The sequence below is a fragment of the Schistocerca cancellata genome, chromosome 12 (genome assembly GCF_023864275.1).
Source record: "Schistocerca cancellata isolate TAMUIC-IGC-003103 chromosome 12, iqSchCanc2.1, whole genome shotgun sequence".
Classification (NCBI taxonomy): domain Eukaryota; kingdom Metazoa; phylum Arthropoda; class Insecta; order Orthoptera; family Acrididae; genus Schistocerca; species Schistocerca cancellata.
This window is the reverse complement of record NC_064637.1, coordinates 104,065,997-104,086,145: the sequence shown is the minus strand read 5'-3', so window position 1 is coordinate 104,086,145 and position 20,149 is coordinate 104,065,997. Positions and strand designations below refer to the sequence as shown.

At 42.0% G+C, this 20,149-nt stretch overlaps 1 protein-coding gene across 1 annotated transcript in view; it reads right to left on the bottom strand.

The window, feature by feature from the left end:
* Nucleotides 1-20,149, bottom strand: part of LOC126109592 (5'-3' exoribonuclease 1) — a 196,917-nt gene that overhangs the window by 14,280 nt on the left and 162,488 nt on the right. Inside the window, exons 31-32 of the mRNA XM_049914630.1 lie at nt 17,523-17,781; nt 11,082-11,239 (exon numbers count right to left, since the gene is read on the bottom strand). Coding sequence (XP_049770587.1) covers nt 11,082-11,239; nt 17,523-17,781 — 417 coding nt within the window. The remainder of the gene's footprint in view (nt 1-11,081; nt 11,240-17,522; nt 17,782-20,149) is intronic.

The window sequence follows — 20,149 nt, the reverse complement described above, 5'->3', positions numbered from 1 at the left end:
TCTATGCTGTTTGTAGTAGCTTGCCCGCATTCATATTTTCCTATCCATTATTAAACCTACTCTTGCATTACCCCTATTTGACTTTGTGTTTATAACCCTGTAGTCACCTGACCAGAAGTCTTGTTCCTCCTGCCACCGAACTTCACTAATTCCCACTATATCTAACTTTAACCTATCCATTTCCCTTTTTAAATTTTCTAACCTACCTGCCCGATTAAGGGATCTGACATTCCACGCTCCGATCCGTAGAACGCCAGTTTCCTTTCTCCTGATAACAACGTCCTCTTGAGTAGTCCCCGCCCGGAGATCCGAATGGGGGACTATTTTACCTCCGGAATATTTTACCCAAGAGGACGCCATCATCATTTAATCATACAGTAAAGCTGCATGCCCTCGGGAAAAATTACGGCCGTAGTTTCCCCTTGCTTTTAGCCGTTCGCAGTACCAGCACAGCAAGGCCATTTTGGTTATTGTTACAAGGCCAGATCAGTCAATCATTCAGACTGTTGCCCTTGCAACTACTGAAAAGGCTGCCCCTCTTCAAGAACCACACGTTTGTCTGGCCTCTCAACAGATACCCCTCTGTTGTGGTTGTACCTATGGTACGGCTATCTGTATCGCTGAGGCACGGAAGCCTCCCCCCCAACGGCAAGGTCCATGGTTCATGGTTCCCAAAACAGTCCATTGGAAATGACACACCAAATCCTGCATAGCATGGTTAGCATAAAGTCACCATTTCTCAGCACCAGTAATAATACAGGATAGGAGGAGGAGGAGGAGATTAGTGTTTAGCATCCAGTCACCAATGAGGTCATTGGAGACAGAGAACAAGCTAAGATTAGGAGAACAAAAGTGGCTATGCTCTTTTGAAGGAACCATCCCAGCATTTGCATTAATGATTTAGGGAAATCACAGGAAACCTAAATCAGGATGGCCGGACAGGTTTGAACCTTTGTCCTCTCAAATGGAAGTCCAGTGTACTAAACACTGTGCTACCCTTCTCAGTTACAGGACAGGAATGGTCAGTGTTGTTCATGAGTGGACTGAGGATGAGCAACAAAAGATGTACAAATAACCACCTGTTGATTTTTGTGATTTTCCTTTAGAGCACGAGGTGCCCTTTACGGAAGATCATTTTGACATTAGTGACTCTCCATGTTCAGGAAGACCTTTGGGGTTTGATGAAGATAATTTAAAAACATTAATTCAGAAAGTGTTATCAAAGCATGAATGCAGCAGTTTCTTCTCAACAAGTCAATACTGCCAACAACAAATGTCACGGTGGAATATATGTACATGGTAACAGTTACAATTACACGACAGCTGAATGATGGCTTACACAAAGTTGACAAACTGACAATACAGATCAACCTGACCGCCCCTTGCTGGGCTTGGAATGTTCTTGGCAACTACACACACTTGCCCATAGATGTAACACCGTACCAGATAATACGAATGAAAGAAAACAAAGTGAGTAACCATTAGTGCTTTCATTCAGTCACCACACTTGTCTGTACATTCGTTCTACTGGTAAACCAATCTGTTGGTAAACACACAAGAGAACTCAGGCTCGAAGTCTAGGAGTCACTTAACACCAGCCCACCTGTCTGTCTCAGTTCTGAAGGAACTGCTTCTTTAATGGTGCAAAGAGCTGAAAATCACTTGGAAGGTGAGCCGGGCAATGAGGGTATCCCAAAACAGTCCATTGGAAATGCCACACCAAATCCTGCATAACAGAGGATGTATGCAATCAGGCCGAAACTGATCCCGATTGAATCCTATGAATTCGAAGGCAGCCAATTTATACATATATATAAGAAGAAGAGAGGGAGAGGTACAAACCTTGTTTCTAAGTGTAGCTGCGTGAGTATGACTAAAAAATAATGTGTTCATTAATGTTAACACTAATTGTGTATACATAGGCCATAATTGACTCATTCCAAATAATTTCAATAAAAGAATCACTCAAATAATCTATGGAACAACTAACTAACTGACTGATTAACTAACTATGTGTTATTTAGATATGAAGGTAATTTGTTTTCTCTTAAGGTCCTAGTATTCTCATTTTAAGAAAATGTAATGCTGGCAAGTGTGCCAAAGGCAATATGTGAGATTCTCATAGAGCAATTTAGTAAGGCATGGAAAGAAGAAATGGATGGTTCAACACCAGTCATTAACTCAAGTAAAATGAGTAATCTTTTTTCCGTGATGACTGTTTCAGATTGTAATGCCCTAAAAATTATTCCCAGGTGAGAGAGAGAGAGAGAGAGAGAGAGAGAGAGAGAGAGACTAATGAATGTCACAACTTACAGAATGAAGAAGTGAATTAAAAAAACCATTAACAAATTTTAATACACAGTTCAATTGGAAGAGTTTCATGATCTTTAAAAAAATCACTTAGATACCACCAGCATAGAAAGGCAGCACCAACTGACACAGAATTACAGATCAACTCCCATGAACTCAGCACTGAGCAAGTTACCTGAAAGAGTAATCCTAGATAATAATTTTTTGAGGCTTTCAATAGCAAGCTGCTTCTGTGACTTATGTCCCTAATCTACTCACATTATCCATCTGGGAACGGGAATCTACAAGTTGATGAACAATCCAAACCACGTGTTGTTTCTGGCAACCCTTTTTCATCACTGAGTAGACGAGTAGTTTAAAGGCAGACAGAAAATTTCTATGCTCCGACCAGGTTTCGATCCTATGACATCTCAATTTCCAGTCACATACTTTACTGCTGGATCACTAGGATCAATCAAATGGAATCTTTCTTCAGCAAACAGGGGCTACTACACAACTTGCAGCACAGATTAAGAAAATGGCGATTCATATAAAAGCAGTAGTATCTTTTTTCATGAAGTGTCGAACAGAGTTGACATAGGAAAGTCACTGGGACATTTATACACTTCCAGAATAAATTTTCACTCTGCAGTGGAGTGTGCACCGACACGATACTTCCATATGTATAAAAGCTGCGTGCTGATTCATACTCTAACTAGGGGTCTTTGCCTTTCACAGGCAAGTGCTCTGCAAACGGAGTTACGTGACAACTTGTGACCTATCTTCAGAGCTTTACTTCCATTAGTATTTCATCTCCTACCTTCCAAACTTCACAGAGGAATCCGTGCGTAACATGCAAGACTACTACTCCTGGAAAAAAGGATATTGCGGAGACACGACATAGCTACAGCCTCGTGGGATTGTTTCCAGAATGAATTTTCACTCTGCTGTAGAGTGTGTGTAAGTTATGAAAGTGAAAACAAATGCAGTGACCAGGTTCATGACCAAAAGAGAAAAAAAAGTAAGAAGCAACTAAGTGAAACGAAGTTTTTGAGAAATCAGATAGGAGTGGTAAAAACAGAAAAGATTTAAAATAAAACTGTTAGTTAAGTACAGACGGGTGTGAATATCAGTTTAATATGTTCTCATTCCCCCCATGAACCATGGACCTTGCCGTTGGTGGGGAGGCTTGCGTACCTCAGCGATACAGATGGCCGTACTGTAGGTGCAACCACAATGGAGGGGTATCTGTTGAGAGGCCAGACAAACGTGTGGTTCCTGAAGAGGGGCAGCAGCCTTTTCAGTAGTTGCAGGGGCAACAGTCTGGATGATTGACTGATCTGACCTTGTAACAATAACCAAAACGGCCTTGCTGTGCTGGTACTGCGAACGGCTGAAAGCAAGGGGAAACTACAGCCGTAATTTTTCCCGAGGGCATGCAGCTTTACTGTGTGGTTAAATGATGATGGCGTCCTCTTGGGTAAAATATTCCGGAGGTAAAATAGTCCCCCATTCGGATCTACGGGCGGGGACTACTCAAGAGGACGTTGTTATCAGGAGGAAGAAAACTGGCATTTTACGGATCGGAGCGTGGAATGTCAGATCCCTTAATCGGGCAGGTAGGTTAGAAAATTTAAAAAGCGAAATGCATAGGTTAAAGTTAGATATTGTGGGAATTAGTGAAGTTCAGTGGCAGGGGGAACAAGACTTTTGGTCAGGTGAATACAGGGTTATAAATACAAAATCAAATAAGGGTAATGCAGGAGTAGGTTTAATAATGAATAAAAAAATAGGAGTGCGGGTAAGCTACAACAAACAGCATAGTGAACACATTATTGTGGCCAAGATAGACACGAAGCCTACGCCTACTACAGTAGTACAAGTTTATATGCCAACTAGCTCTGCAGATGACGAAGAAATTGAAGAAATGTATGATAAGATAAAAGAAATTATTCAGATAGTGAAGGTAGACGAAAATTTAATAGTCATGGGTGACTGGAATTCAAGTGTAGGAAAAGGGAGAGAAGGTAACATAGTAGGTGAATATGGATTGGGGCTAAGAAATTAAAGTGGAAGCCGTCTGGTAGAATTTTGCACTGAGCATAACTTAATCATAGCTAACACTTGGTTCAAGAATCATAAAAGAAGGTTGTATACATGGATGAATCCTGGAGATACTAAAAGGTATCAGATAGATTATATAATGGTAAGACAGAGATTTAGGAACCAGGTTTTAAATTGTAAGACATTTCCAGGGGCAGATGTGGACTCTGACCACAATCTACTGGTTATGAACTGCAGATTAAAATTGAAGAAACTGCAAAAAGGTGGGAATTTAAGGAGATGGGACCTGGATAAACTGAAAGAACCAGACGTTGTACAGAGTTTCAGGGCAAGCATAAGGGAACAATTGACAGCAGTGGGTGAAAGAATTACAGAAGAAGAAGAATGGGTAGCTCTGAGGGATGAAGTAGTGAAGGCAGCAGAGGATCAAGTAGGTAAAAAGACGAGGGCTAGTAGAAACCCTTGGGTAACAGAAGAAATATTGAATTTAATTGATGATAGGAGGAAACATAAAAACGCATTAAATGAAGCAGGCAAAAAGGAATACAAACGTCTCAAAAATGAGATCGACAGGAAGTGCAAAATGGCTAAGCAGGGATGGCTAGAGGACAAATGTAAGGATGTAGAGGCTTATCTCACTAGGGGTAAGATAGATACTGCCTACAGGAAAATTAAAGAGACCTTTGGAGAAAAGAGAGCCACTTGTATGAATATCAAGAACTCGGATGTAAACCGAGTTCTAAGCAAAGAAGGGAAAGCAGAAAGGTGGAAGGAGTATATAGAGGGTCTATACAAGGGCGATGTACTTGAGGACAATATTATAGAAATGGAAGAGAATGTAGATGAAGATGAAGTGGGAGATACGATACTGCGAGAAGAGTTTGACAGAGCACTGAAAGACCTGAGCCGAAACAAGGCCCCGGGAATAGACAACATTCCATTAGAAATACTGATGGCCTTGGAAGAGCCAGTCCTGACAAAAGTCTACCATCTGGTGAGCAAGATGTATGAAACAGGCGAAATACCCTCAGACTTCAAGAAGAATATAATAATTCCAATCCCAAAGAAAGCAAAAAATTACCGAACTATCAGTTTAATAAGTCACAGCTGCAAAATACTAACGCGAATTCTTTTCAGACGAATGGAAAAACTGGTAGAAGCCTACCTCGGGGAAGATCAGTTTGGATTCCATAGAAATATTGGAACACATGAGGCAATACTGACCTTACGACTTATCTTAGAAGAAAGATTAAGGAAAGGCAAACCTACATTTCTAGCATTTGTAGACTTAGAGAAAGCTTTTGACAATGTTCACTGGAATACTCTCTTTCAAATTCTAAAGGTGGCAGGGGTAAAATACAGGGAGCGAAACGCTATTTACAATTTGTACAAAAACCAGATGGCAGTTGTAAGAGTCGAGGGGCATGAAAGGGAAGCAGTGGTTGGGAAGGGAGTGAAACAGGGTTGTAGCCTCTCCCCAATGTTATTCAATCTGTATATTGAGCAAGCAGTAAAGGAAACAAAAGAAGTAGGTACTAAAATCCATGGAGAAGAAATAAAAACTTTGAGGTTTGCCGATGGCATTGTAATTCTGTCAGAGACAGCAAAGGACTTGGAAGAGCAGTTGAACGGAATGGACGGTGTCTTGAAAGGAGGATATAAGATGAACATCAACAAAAGCAAAATGAGGATAATGGAATTTAGTCGAATTAAGTCGGGTGATGCTGAGGAAATTAGATTAGGAAATGAGACACTTAAAGTAGTAAAGGAGTTTTGCTATTTGGGGAGCAAAATAACTGATGATGGTCGAAGTAGAGAGGATATAAAATGTAGACTGACAATGGCAAGGAAAGCGTTTCTGAAGAAGAGAAATTTGTTAACATCGATTATTGATTTAAGTGTCAGGAAGTCATTTCTGATAGTATTTGTACGGAGTGTAGCCATGTATGGAAGTGAAACATGGACGATAAGTAGTTTAGACAAGAAGAGAATCTAAGCTTTCGAAATGTGGTGCGACAGAAGATTAGATGGGTAGATCACATAACTAATGAGGAGGTATTGAATAGAATTGGGGAAAAGAGGAGTTTGTGGCACAACTTGACTAGAAGAAGGGATCGGTTGGTAGGACATGTTCTGAGGGATCAATGGATCACCAATTTAGTACTGGAGGGCAGCATGGAGGGTAAAAATCATAGAGGGAGACCAAGAGATGAATACACTAAGCAGATTCAGAAGGATGTAGGTTGCAGTAGGTACTGGGAGATGAAGAAGCTTGCACAGGATGGGGTAGCATGGAGAGCTGCATCAAACCAGTCTCAGGACTGAAGACCACAACAAAACAACAATTTCTCATTACAAAACAATGACAAATTATTTAAAGAAGATGGAAAAAACTGGTAGTTCTCCATCTCAGACAAGATGAGTTTGGGTTCTGGAGAAGTGTAGGAGTAACAGTGGCCTTACTACGTGTTTTAGAAGACAAGTTAAAGAATAGCAGACCTGCCTGGATAGATGAGCATGTTAAAGCACCACTTCTAGAATGGGGAGCTGCACTAACCCCAGATCCAATCAGCCTGACAGGTTAAAGATGAGGGAGATATGTCAGCCAGTCTGGATGTGTTTTTAGGTGGTTTCCCACATCCAACTAGGTAAATATTTGGCTAGTACCTGAGCTCTGCATCAATTATGCAATTTGCAAACATTTATGAAACTTTCACACACTGTCATGTAAATAACACTATATGCAGACTGTTGGAGTACACATAGTTTGTCCTGAGCGGGTGACAGGAAATTGCATCTTGCCATAATTAACCATGACAAATCGGTCCATAACAAATTTTGTGCCTGTGGCAATGTGGAAGAAAGGCACAAGATAAAAGTAATGTTAAAGAATAGCTTATCTATGTTTAAAGCAGTTGTTAATTTAGGGAAACCTTTTGACAATGTTGACTGCAGCACACACACTTTTAAATTCCGAAGACAGCAGGGAGTGGAATATTCTTGACAATTTGTGCGTAAACCAGACTGCAACTATGAGAGTAGAAGGACATGAAAGGAAAGCAGTAGTTGAGAAGGGAGTGAGACAAGGATGTAGCCTATCCCCTATGTTTCTCAACTTCTACAGTGACCAAACAATAAAGGGAACCAAGGAGACTTTGGAAAGGGAATTAAAATTCAAGCTGAATAAATAAAAGCTTTCACAGAATTACAATGTCATTAGCAATCCTCAGAGAATGTAACGGACTTGGAAGATCTGTTGAAAGGAATGTATTATGTCTTGAAATGAACTGAACATTAAGAAAGTAAAATAAATGTAATGAGATGTAGTCAAATCATATCAGGCAATGGTGAGGGAATTAGATGAGGAACTCAGACATTAGAAGTAGTCAATGAATTTTGCTATTTTGGGCACCAAAAAACTGATGATGGCTGTCGTAAAGTGCAGACTACTAATAGCAAGAAAAGTGTTTTTGGAAACATCAAATGTAAATTTAAGTGTCAGGAAGTATTTTTCTGAAGATGTGTGTCTGAAGTGTGGTGGTGGACAAAAGTGAGGTATGGGCAAAGATTAGATATGCAGGCAGGTTAACTACCAAGGAGATGCTGAACCAAACCCTGGAGAAAGAAAATTTATGTCACAACCTAACTAAAATAAGAGGTTGGTTGATAGGATATACAAACTGAGATTTAAAAAAAAAATAATAGAAATTTTTCAATTTCATGGGCATTATAAGTCTGATTTTCAAATAAATTTTATTATATTATTGGTACACATGTTCCTCCTGTACATTTGCATTTTCAGCTGTTTTTAATACTTAGTCTATTGTTGGCAGTCAAAAAGGTATGTGTTTTTTAGGGCTTGGCGAATTTTTACTTTCGATAAAGAGAGATTGAAGAATCTGGATTAAATTTTGCTTGAGAAATGGAATAATGTGCACCACATCATTCAAAATGTTGACCATGGCTTTTGAAAATGTACTACATGTAAGATAAGAGTTTACGAGTGGTATAAACATTTCAGATAAGGCCGAGAAGACAAAGACGATGACTGCCCTTGACACCCTAGCACATTAATTACTAAAGAATTGCTGATTCTTTGAACCTCAGAATACCAGATGTGATCAGAAAGTAACAAGAATTGCGTTTCTTAAAGAGTCTTTCTTTATCCATCAATTTCAACTTTGTCCACTTTAGACTAATCCCCCTGAGATATCTCATGTCAGCACTTTTTCCAAACTAGGATGCACTTCTGGAACTCACTTTTCATTATGATGTTCATTTCCTTCAGCATCCCCTCTGGTCCATGCCAAGCAATTTTCCGAACGTTTTAGGCATGAAACATGTAGCAGCAAATTTTGTTCCAAAACTGTTGAATTTCGACAAAAAATGTCACTTAGACATTGCTAATGAGCTGCTGAATGAAATCAACAATGATCCAGAATTTCTGAAGGAGGTTATATACAGGGTTATTACAAATGATTGAAGCGATTTCACAGCTCAACAATAACTTAATTATTTGAGATATTTTCACAATGCTTTGCACACACATACAAAAACTCAAAAAGTTTTTTTAGGCATTCACAAATGTTCGATATGTGCCCCTTTAGTGATTCGGCAGACATCAAGCCGATAATCAAGTTCCTCCCACACTCGGCGCAGCATGTCCCCATCAATGAGTTCGAAAGCATCGTTGATGCGAGCTCGAGTTCTGGCACGTTTCTTGGTAGAGGAGGTTTAAACACTGAATCTTTCACATAACCCCACAGAAAGAAATCGCATGGGGTTAAGTCGGGAGAGCATGGAGGCCATGACATGAATTGCTGATCATGATCTCCACCACGACCGATCCATCGGTTTTCCAATCTCCTGTTTAAGAAATGCCGAACATCATGATGGAAGTGCGGTGGAGCACCATCCTGTTGAAAGATGAAGTCGGCACTGTCGGTCTCCAGTTGTGGCATGAGCCAATTTTCCAGCATGTCCAGATACATGTGTCCTGTAACGTTTTTTTCGCAGAAGAAAAAGGGGCCGTGAGATTGCACAAAACACGTTAACTTTTGGTGAATTGTGAATTTGCTGCACGAATGCGTGAGGATTCTCTACCACCCAGATTCGTACATTGTGTCTGTTCACTTCACCATTAAGAAAAAATGTTGCTTCATCACTGAAAACAAGTTTCGCACTGAACGCATCCTCTTCCATGAGCTGTTGCAACCGCGCCGAAAATTCAAAGCGTTTGACTTTGTCATCGGGTGTCAGGGCTTGCAGCAATTGTAAACGGTGAAGGCTCCTGCTTTAGCCTTTTCCGTAAGATTTTCCAAACCGTCGGCTGTGGTACGTTTAGCTCCCTGCTTGCTTTATTCGTCGACTTCCGCGGGCTACGCGTGAAACTTGCCCGCACGCGTTCAACCGTTTCTTCGCACACTGCAGGCCGACCCGTTGATTTCCCCTTACAGAGGCATCCAGAAGCTTTAAACTGCGCATACCATCGCCGAATGGAGTTAGCAGTTGGTGGATCTTTGTTGAACTTCGTCCTGAAGTGTCGTTGCACTGTTATGACTGACTGATGTGAGTGCATTTCAAGCACGACATACGCTTTCTCGGCTCCTGTCGCCGTTTTGTCTCACTGTGCTCTCGAGCGCTCTGGCGGCAGAAACCTGAAGTGCGGCTTCAGCCGAACAAAACTTTATGAGTTTTTCTACGTATCTGTAGTGTGTCATGACCATATGTCAATGAATGGAGCTACAGTGAATTTATGAAATCGCTTCAATCATTTGTAATAGCCCTGTATATATAATTGACAAGTCTGATTACATGTGAAGGTTTTTCTCACCATTTTCTTTGATTACAAAGAGATAATGCATCAAAAATTTCTGCCTTAAGGTCGCGCAGTCGATTTGGAATAAAAATTGACAAGTCTGATTACATGTGAAGGTTTTTTCTCATCATTTTCTTTGATTACAATGAGATAATGCATCAAAAATTTCTGCCTTAAGGTTGCGCAGTCAATTTGGAATACTACCTAGAAGTTATGTGCTGTTTGTGTGAAGCAATCTGAAGAAAACAACTAGAATTGTAGCAAAACCACTTGTGGAAATTGTATCACAATAATTCTCCCAGTCACACCGCAATACTTGTTAATGACTCTTTCGGCAAAAGACACAACCATTATGTTGCCTCAACCACTGTTTTCACTGGGTTTGGCCCCCTGTTACTTCTTTCTATTGCTGAGGCTGAAGAGAACCATGAAAGGCAAATCATTTTGCCACCATTGATGAAACACAAACTGAATCACTGAAGGAGATTAACATCGTAACGAAAAGCGAGTTCCAGAAGTGCATCCAAGATTGGAAAAAGTGCTGGCATGAGTGTATTATATCTCAGGGGGATTATTCTAAAGTGAATGAAGTTGAAATTGATGAATAAATAAAGACACTTTAAGAAACACAATTCTCATTACTTTTTGATCACACCTCGTATTCTGAGGTTCAAAGAATCATCAATTTGGTAACAGAGGGAGACGTGGGGGGTAAAAATTGTAGATGGTGACTAAGACCTAACGACAGTAAGAAGGTTCAGAAAGATATAGGTTGCAATCGTTATGAAGAGGCTTGCAGGGGGTTGAATTGTATGGACAGCTGCAAAAAATTAGTCTTGGATGGAAGACCACAACAACAGCGAGATAACAAACGAGGCAGTTATCAGCAAGCAATTGCCATTCAGCCTACCTGCCCAAACGGTGGTTGGAATCCCTGGCCATGACGTCCGTGATGTTGCAGGTGCTGCTGCTGATTTTGATGCTGGTGCTGCCACCCCGGGCTGCCCCGAGATCCTTTCGGAGGGTGCCCCTGATGGTCCCTCAGACGACTCCGGTCTGACGTGTCAGCTGCAAGGCAGATGACACCACTGTATGTTAAGCGTTGAAACACTGCATGGTGGAATATCTCTCCTTTTATAGCAACACTACTAACTTAAATCTATTTTGTTTTTCTGATAAATAAATAAAAATATGGTTTTGAGAGACAAGGATGAATTGCTGCATCTCCCCTGCCCACCAGTCGCCAGATCTCAATAATATAGATCCTTTTTGGTCTAATTTAGAGAGAAGAGTGAACAATCGTTAGCCACCTCCATCACTGTTATATGAACTTGCCACTATTTTGCAGGAAGAATGGTATTTATCCATTCTGAGATGACTGGAAGCTATTTTGAATGCCAACAGTTTTCCCATATTGTATTAGTCATGGTAATGGGGTGAGTTTTTGCTGTTTCCATATTTTTGTCCACCTTGTGTGCACTGGATGCAGTAGGATCTTTTTGCAGTCACAAATGTCAGTTCTCTAAACTTTTCAATAGTGTTCCCATCAGAGATTCCCATTCAAGTTTACAGAACATATCCGTAACACTTGTGTGTCGATTGAACCTTCTCGTAACAAATGTAGCAGCATGCCTCTGAATAGCTTCGATGTCTTCCTTTAATCCAACCTAGTGGTGATACCAAACATATATAGGAACCTTTTCTATATACTCAGGCCGCCAATAACAGTTTGCAGTGTGGCACTCTGGCAGACGCTTTGCACATACTTGGGAAGATAGCACCAGGATGTTGCCCTTCATCCATGGTTTGCAGGTTATTATGTGATAAACGAGTAAGCTGATTTCTGAGTCAGCATTGCTTAGTAAACTCCAGTGTGAATGAGCAAGTCCCTCATAGTCAGTCTCCCAACTTTAGATTGGGCTACTAAACCAATGTTCACCTATACCGGGAGCTGGTTTAAGGTGATGTGGGGCCCATAACATTGAATAATTGTCAAGGCTATTCAGCAATATGTGCTAATTTTTTAAAAAATATTGCTTAATCCCATACAAAATATGATGACATCTTAAAATATATTTAGAGCCACTACCTACATAGGCCATCTATTCACTAACATTGACCAAGAGACTCAACTGTTATTACTCTTATTTTCGCTAGGTCGGAAGAATATGTATTGTTTTGTCCCAGAACATGTGCCTCTGTAGACACATGTACTTACTGGGTATGTGCACTGAGTAATATGTTTATATTTTACGGATGTAACAGTGATGTATCTAATATAGTTATAGAAGATCCAATAACTTAAATTGATGAATAAATGTGATACTCATTCTGCACTGATTGACTTGTGTGTTCACTTGATCATACCAGACAATATTTGTGAGCTCACTCCATAAAAACAGGATAACAGCGCAGGAGGTAATGAATTTGGTGCATGTGCGGTAGTTGCCTTGAGTTGAGGAGAAGGATATGATACCATTTTGAGTCCTACATGTGTTGCCTATGCTGTACGGTGCTCGTTTAGAATGATGAAGTTGGCTGAAAATCCTGCTGATTGTGGGATTAGATCTGTAATTAATTTCCTGAATGTGGAGAAGACCACACCACATTCGTTTGTAAGACTGGCAAAGAAAATATGGGGTGATTCAATAGTAACAATACTATGAAAGGATAGAGTGCTACTCACCATATAATGGAGATGTAAGAAAATGGAGCACTTACATCTGTCCTTATGATGCTATTTATTATATGGCTACGTTTTGGTGCTTCAGTGTACCATCTTCAAGCCATAACTGATGCTGCAGGGATTAACTCCGATCACATACCTGATACATCAGTAGTCAATAACTATGAACTGGTTTTTGCAGACTGCCTGTAACAGTGATGTGGTGTCCCTGGCCATCAACTACAAACTATATCAACAAGTGGAGATGTAGAGTCGCAGAAAGGTACCACGAGAAGACTGCTAAACAAGTACACCAGTCAAGAGGCCTTCTTCTGAAATAGACAACACAAACATACATTCAAGCCAATACAACTCACTTACCACGACCACTGTCTGGGTACCGAGACCAGATTGTGAGCAACTGCAGATGATGGGAAAATCTGGGTGGTCAGGGTAAGGAGAGAGCTGGAGAGGAGACGGGGAGGGATAGTACGGTAGGGTTGGGGGACAGTCAAGTGATTCTTGTGGGAACTTACAGGGATGAGGTGGGGAGAGGGTAGGGCAGCTAGGTGCAGTTGTGTGGTTGGATGGAGGGCGGGGGAGGAAAGAAGTAAAGAGACTGTGGGTGCATTGTTAGAATAGAAGGCTGTGTAGTGCTGACGTGGGAACAGGATAGGGGATGTGTGGGTGAAGGACAGTAACTAACGAAGGTTGAGGCCAAAGGAGGTTACAGGAATGGAGGATATATACTGCAGGCAGAGTTCCCATCTGCGCAATTCAAGAAAGCTTATGTTGGTGCACAGCTTGCTTGTTGGTACCCAGATCTTACCCCCACCACCCAGAATGCTTCTCCCCTCATGGACAGTTGCTCAAAATCTGGCCTTGGTGGCCAGAGACAGTGGTCATGTGTATGTTGAGTTATGTGTCTGTGTGTATTTGAGTCAGTGTATGTGTGTGTATACGCGTGGGTGGGGGGATGGGTGTTTTGTCTATTGCAGAAGAAGGCCTTCTGGCTGACAGCTTACCTGTTTAGCAGTCTTTTTGTAGTGTCTGTCTGTGACTCAACATCTCTACTTTACAAGGTGGAGAAAAATTGTCACGAAATTTTAACCCTGGATAGCTGATGACAGTAAGAACCAAAATTACCAATGTTGCGTAGGTCGAAAACACACCATCTTTAAACTATGGAAGCTTAGTGGCACACGCTCTGATTGGCTGTGGGATTGCCCTATTGCCGTTCATCAGTTGACGAGCAGCGCTACGGCTGTCAGTTCACACATACACTATGTGATCAAACTTATCCGGACACTTGGCTGAAAATGACTGACAAGTTCATGATGCCCTCCATTGATAATGCTGGAATTCAATATGGTGTTTGCCCACCCTCAGCCTTGATGACAGCTTCCACTCTTGCAGGCATACATTCAATCAGGTGCTGGAAGGTTTCTTGGGGAATGGCAGCCCATTCTTCACAGAGTGCTGCACTGAGGAGAGGTATCGATGTCAGTCGGTGAGGCCTGGCACAAAGTCGGCATTCCAAAACATCCCAAAGGTGTTCTATAAGATTCAGGTCAGGACTCTGTGCAGGCCAGTCCATTACAGGGATGTTATTGTCATGTAAGCACTCCACCACAGGCCGTGCATTATGAACAGGTGCTTGATCATGTTGAAAGATGCAATCGCCATCCTTGAATGGTTCTTCAACAGTTGGAAGCAAGAAGGTACTTACAACATCAATGTAGTAGGCCTGTGCTGTGAGAGTGCCATGCAAAACAACAAGGGGTGTAAACCCCCTCCATGAGAAACATGACCACACCATAACACCACAGCCTCTGAATTTCAGTTTTGGCACTACATATGCTGGCAGATGATGTTCAATAGGAATTTTCCACACCCACACCCTGCCATTGGTTCACCACATTGTTTACCATGATTCATTACTCCACACAACGTTTCTCCTCTGTTCAGTCATCCAATGTTTACGCTCCTTACACCACGAGAGGCGTTGCTGGGCATTTACTGGTGTAATGTGTGGCTTATAAGCAGCCGTTCAACCATGAAATCCAAGTTTTCTCACCTCCAGCCTAAATGTCATAGTACTTGCAGTGGACCCTGATGCAGTTTAGAATTCCTGTGTGATGGTCTGGTTAGATGACTGTATATTACATATTATGACCCTCTTCAACTGTCGACAGTCTTGGTCAGTCAACAGACGTCAGCCTGTACACTTTTGTGCTGTACATGTCCCTTCACATTTCCACTTCACTATCACATCGGAAACAGGGGACCTGGGGATGTTTAGGAGTGTGGAAATCTCGCGTCCAGGTGTATGACACAAGTGACACCCAATCACCTGACCACGTTCAAAGTCCACGAGTTCTGCGGGGTGCCCCATTCTGCTCTCTCACGGTGTCTAATGACTACTGCAGTCACTGATATGGTGTACCTGGCAGTAGGTGGCAGCACAATGCGCCTAATATGAAAAATGTATGTTTTTGGGGGTTTGATCACATAGTGTACAAATGTCCCTCGCCCCGTTACTGCCCCAACGTGATACACACACATGTCGAATAGGTCTTAGCTTCAGAGCCAGACATGTCACTTGTGATTTAATCATACCGTAAGCATGGTGGCATAATATTCGTTTGAAGAACAACGAGATATGGTTTTTGTTTATGGATGAGCCATCGGTAATGCGCATGAAGCTCGATGGTTGTACGAGGAACGATACCCAGCAAGATGCCACCCACATCTGCGAACTTTTACAGCAATGAACTGGCAACTTGGTAAAACAGGCTCGTTAGCGGGATATCACGGTGATGCCGGAAGATCTTTAACACAATGTGATACTGCATTTGAAGATTCTGTTCTCGAGTGCTTTGAGAAAGCATCTACGACAACTACTTGAGCAGTTGGACACGACATGGGGGTCATTTGTCGGTTAGTCTGGGAGGTTTCGAGGGATGATGCCCAGCATTGATTTAGTTTCCACCCTGTCCAAGACCTAAATACTGTGGCGGACTACGAAAAAAGGCAAGGATTTTGCCAGTGGTTTCTGCGATATGTTGCACGAGATCCCAACTTTCCCACCATTGCTTTGTTTACTGATGAGTGCACCTTCCATCAGGATGTCCTCCACAACACTCTGAACGTTCATTACTAGGCAACGGGAAATCCTCATGTCAAGTACGTCCACAGATATTAGGAATGATTTTTGCCCAAAATTTGGGCAGGCATTGTGGGCGACCATCTGATTGGGCCAGTCCATCTACCTCCCTGACTTACCGGGGCAAATTACCTTCACTTTTTGCAAGAAATTCTATCCCGCCTGCTCGAAGATGTTCCCCTGCACATACGGCTACGCATGTGGTTGCAGCAGGATGAGGCACCCACACATAACAGTCGTGCTGTGCGCGGATATTTAAATGAACTCTTCGACGGCCGGATAATTGGCAGAGGTGCTCGTACGACATGGCCCCCGCAATCACCAGATCTCATGCCACCAGACCTTTTTCTGTGGGTATTCTTCAAGGTTCTAGTTCAGCCACCCGAACATGAACCACCTAGAAATGAAGAGGAATTAATGGATCACATTCAACATGCCACCAATCACATAAAGGCAATGCCATGAATCTTTGAAAGAGTTTGGCAAAACACCACTTGACGTTACCAAGCTTGTGTCGCATCAGAGGGTCACAAGTTCGAGCACCTGCTTTAAGCAAACAATGTTCTAACTACAAAAAAGGCCCTTTTCAGGGCTGATACAATTTGTAAAAGGCTTTCTGTATGCGAACTAACAGCTGTTGACGGGTTTGTTCCCAGAGTGTCTTATCACGAAACTACAATGGATGTGTCGGGGCCCAGGCAGATTTGTCCCCAAACCCCCAGAGTGGAAGGCTGGCGCGCTACCACCGAGCATGCGGGCTACATCACGATCTCCGGCAGGCAAAGCATTTGCTGTCATGCATTGTCCAGAGTATTTGGCTACAGGGCAATCTCACGGCCAATCGGAGCATGTGGTGCCAAGTTTCCGCAGTTTAAAAATTGTGCATTGGCGACCTATTCGGCATTAGTAATGTTGGTTCCTACTGGCATCAGCCATCCAGGATTAAAATTTCATGACAGTTTTTCTCCACCCTGTATAGTGACTAGCAATCTGTCCTTTTCATAATGTTGTCATTACTCCATCCTGTATTTTTCACTGTTTGATTCAATAGTAAGAAAATGGGGGTCAATGAAGGATGACATCAAATGCAGGATGACAAATGAAATGGGTGTCCATGTTTGGTTAATAAAGAATTCATCTGTGCAGTTGAAAGACTCGTAGCGGAAACCCGGAAGATTATAGTTTCTGACCTTTCTACAAAGTTTTGGCAAATTTCGAGATAATTTCTTCTCATTGCTCGACCAGAGCATGTTCTAAACAGCAAAAAGAGTTCCGAAAGTGCAAGACCTGCCTGAGTACCGGGAGCAATCTCTGGAGGAATATGATGTACAGGCTAAAATTCAGTTCACTGAATTATTATTGGAAGTCGAAGTGAAGGCTAACATTTACCCAAAAGGCAAGAGTGAAGACAAGTTACGCTAGAAATTGCACGGTTTCTTTGCGAGGAGGGTGTCAATTATTAAAGACAACATGTTGGGTCAGGCAGAAGGGAGGCCTCCGAACAGTTGAGCAATGTTTACCTGCTGTGTGTGACCTCCACTGTCCGTGCGGCTGCTGATTGAACCGGGCACTGGGGCTGCCATTCTGGAACCACTGCTGGGGAGGTGCTGGCAGTGCACCTACCCCTGCGCCTTTGCCGTGGTGGACTCCACTCCCACTGCCAAACGGCTGCTGTTTTTGGTGCAACTGCATCCAGCTCTGGCCAGACGCTCCAAACTGCAGTGCACCGCCGGCAGCTTCCAACTCGGCAAGTGCCACTCGGGCTGCACTCTCTGATGCCTGCAGTGCACAGAAAAGGCACTTTAAAAGTTGCTTCTACCAATTATTAAACACTGAGGAGTAAGCAGGTATGTCAGATGTCATTATCGAAAAGTAAAGTTTCGAAGGTACTACGAAAGAAATGAAGCAGATCTACTTTTTGAAACCACTTGTACTGTAGTGTAGGTTCTTGTGCCCGGTACCACGCCCTGCAACCTTTTACTTTTTTATCCTGGTTGACCCTCAGTTAGTAATGCTCAAAAAATTCTGGACTGATATGCAAATGGTTGAGTGTCTGCCTCACTGAGTTGCCCCCTCTCCCTCCCTGAAATTTGTGTTTGTGCCTAGAAACTTGCCTGTAACTGATTTTATTAGTGCTGTTGAAGAAACTATTAGACCTCTTCCTAGTAATGCTGCAGAACAAATCAGATGTGAAACTACGAGAACTCCACCCCAGAAGAAAAACATTTCCTCGACGGAAAGGACCACACTATGCAAGCTACAAGACAATCCTCACACTGTGGTCCTTCCAGTGAATAAGGGAAATGCCACTGTGCTGCTACGTGACCTTTATTAATCGAAGATTTATATTTTGTTGACTGAACCAATGTACAGGAAGATTGATAAAACCCCACAGGGACAGGAGAAAGAGAAATAACAGTGGTGCTGTATTCTTCTTCCCTTCTGCAAGAAGCTGTAAAAAGATTAAGACATTGTAGCTCTGTCCCAACACGGTTATATGGCTTACCAAAAAAAAAAAAAAAAAAAAAAAAAAAAAAAAAAAAAAAAAAAAAAAAAAAAAAAAAACACAAAAACGGTCTTCCATTACATCCTATTGTGAGCAATATCAGCACTCCAATGTACAACCGAGGTGGACATATTGCATCTTTACTGAGAATTTTTGCAGGGAAGTGTTCATATCATATTCACATCGTGTGGGACGTATTAGTAAGCTCTGATGTCATCTCACTCTGCACTAGGGTCCCTCTCATAGATTTGCTGTCACTCATTCTACAGCTGATATAACAGCACTATTTCATCATGTCCTTTCCTCAACCAACTTTTTATTCAACAGTGAATATTTTGAGCAAATTGATGGTGCTGTCATGGGTAACCATCTGTCCCCTCTGGTAGAAAACTTTTTTTATGGAAGACTTTTGAGGAGAGGGCACTTGATTCAGCACAATTTAAACGGAATGTCTTCTGGTAAAATGTGGATGATACTTTTGTAGTGTCACCCCACAGTGAAAAGGAACTGCCACACTTTTTGCAGCATTCGAATTCTATTCACGAGAGTATCAAATTTACGATGGAAGTGGAGAAGGGTGGCTGTCTGCATTTTTGGGTGTCTTGGTCACATGGAAAGTGGACGGATTATTGTGGCATTCCGTTTACCTTAATGCCCACACATACAGACCTGTATTTGCAGGTGTTTAGCTGCCACTACCCATCACAAAATATGGGCATCCTTCAAATGTTGGTTCACCGGGCACATATTGTGTCTGATGGAGAGCCTTGCACAGAAGCTGGAACACCTTCAGTCAGTGGTTAAAGATAATAGATATTCTCTATATCAAATCAGCATAGCTTTACAGAAGAATGAACGTTACAATTCACATGATCAAGATGAGAACAACTGGTTCAAGTCCAGGGCATACCTCCTGTATGTCAACAACATTTTATTGACATTAGGCAGAATATTATGAAAAAGTCAAGTCAAAGTAATCTTCCGCCTACCTACAAAGACATGTGCTCGACTTGGTTCAGCAAAAGGCAATCTGGGACTGTGGAAGACTAGAATCTGCAAAGTACCTTGCCAGTGTGGCAAAGCCTACAATGGTCAGACAATGTGCACTTTGTGTGAAAGATGTGTTGAACACGATTGCCACACTCGCCTTTCGCAGCTCATTAAGTCAGCCATAGCCGTGCACTATACCTCCACAGGACATTCCATGGACTACTCTCCCACACGAGTCTTAGGCTTCAACAAGATCCTTCTGGGATTCGGTTATTAAGGAACTGGTCCATTTTGTACAAGATCTTATTAATCGTGGTGGTTTTCAACTGGATAAGGCATGGGACCTGGCGATATCTTTAATTTCCTTAGAACGAAAACATTTTATGACCTATGATACGTTCAGTGACATTTAATTTTATTCATTTTGAAATTTGAATTTTAACTCCGCAACTGTGCATTCTGATAAAGCACGTGCATGCAGTATCTCTTTACGCATATGCCTGTGCATCATAGACGAAACAGTACTTGAAGAAAGTGTTGAACTTGACAGAGGTCACTCATGTAGCGGCTGTCTTTGGGCATGCATCTTCTTGCCAATTTTTTGTATAAAGGTAGCGATGTTTACGAGCAATCCCTGCGACAAAATTCTCA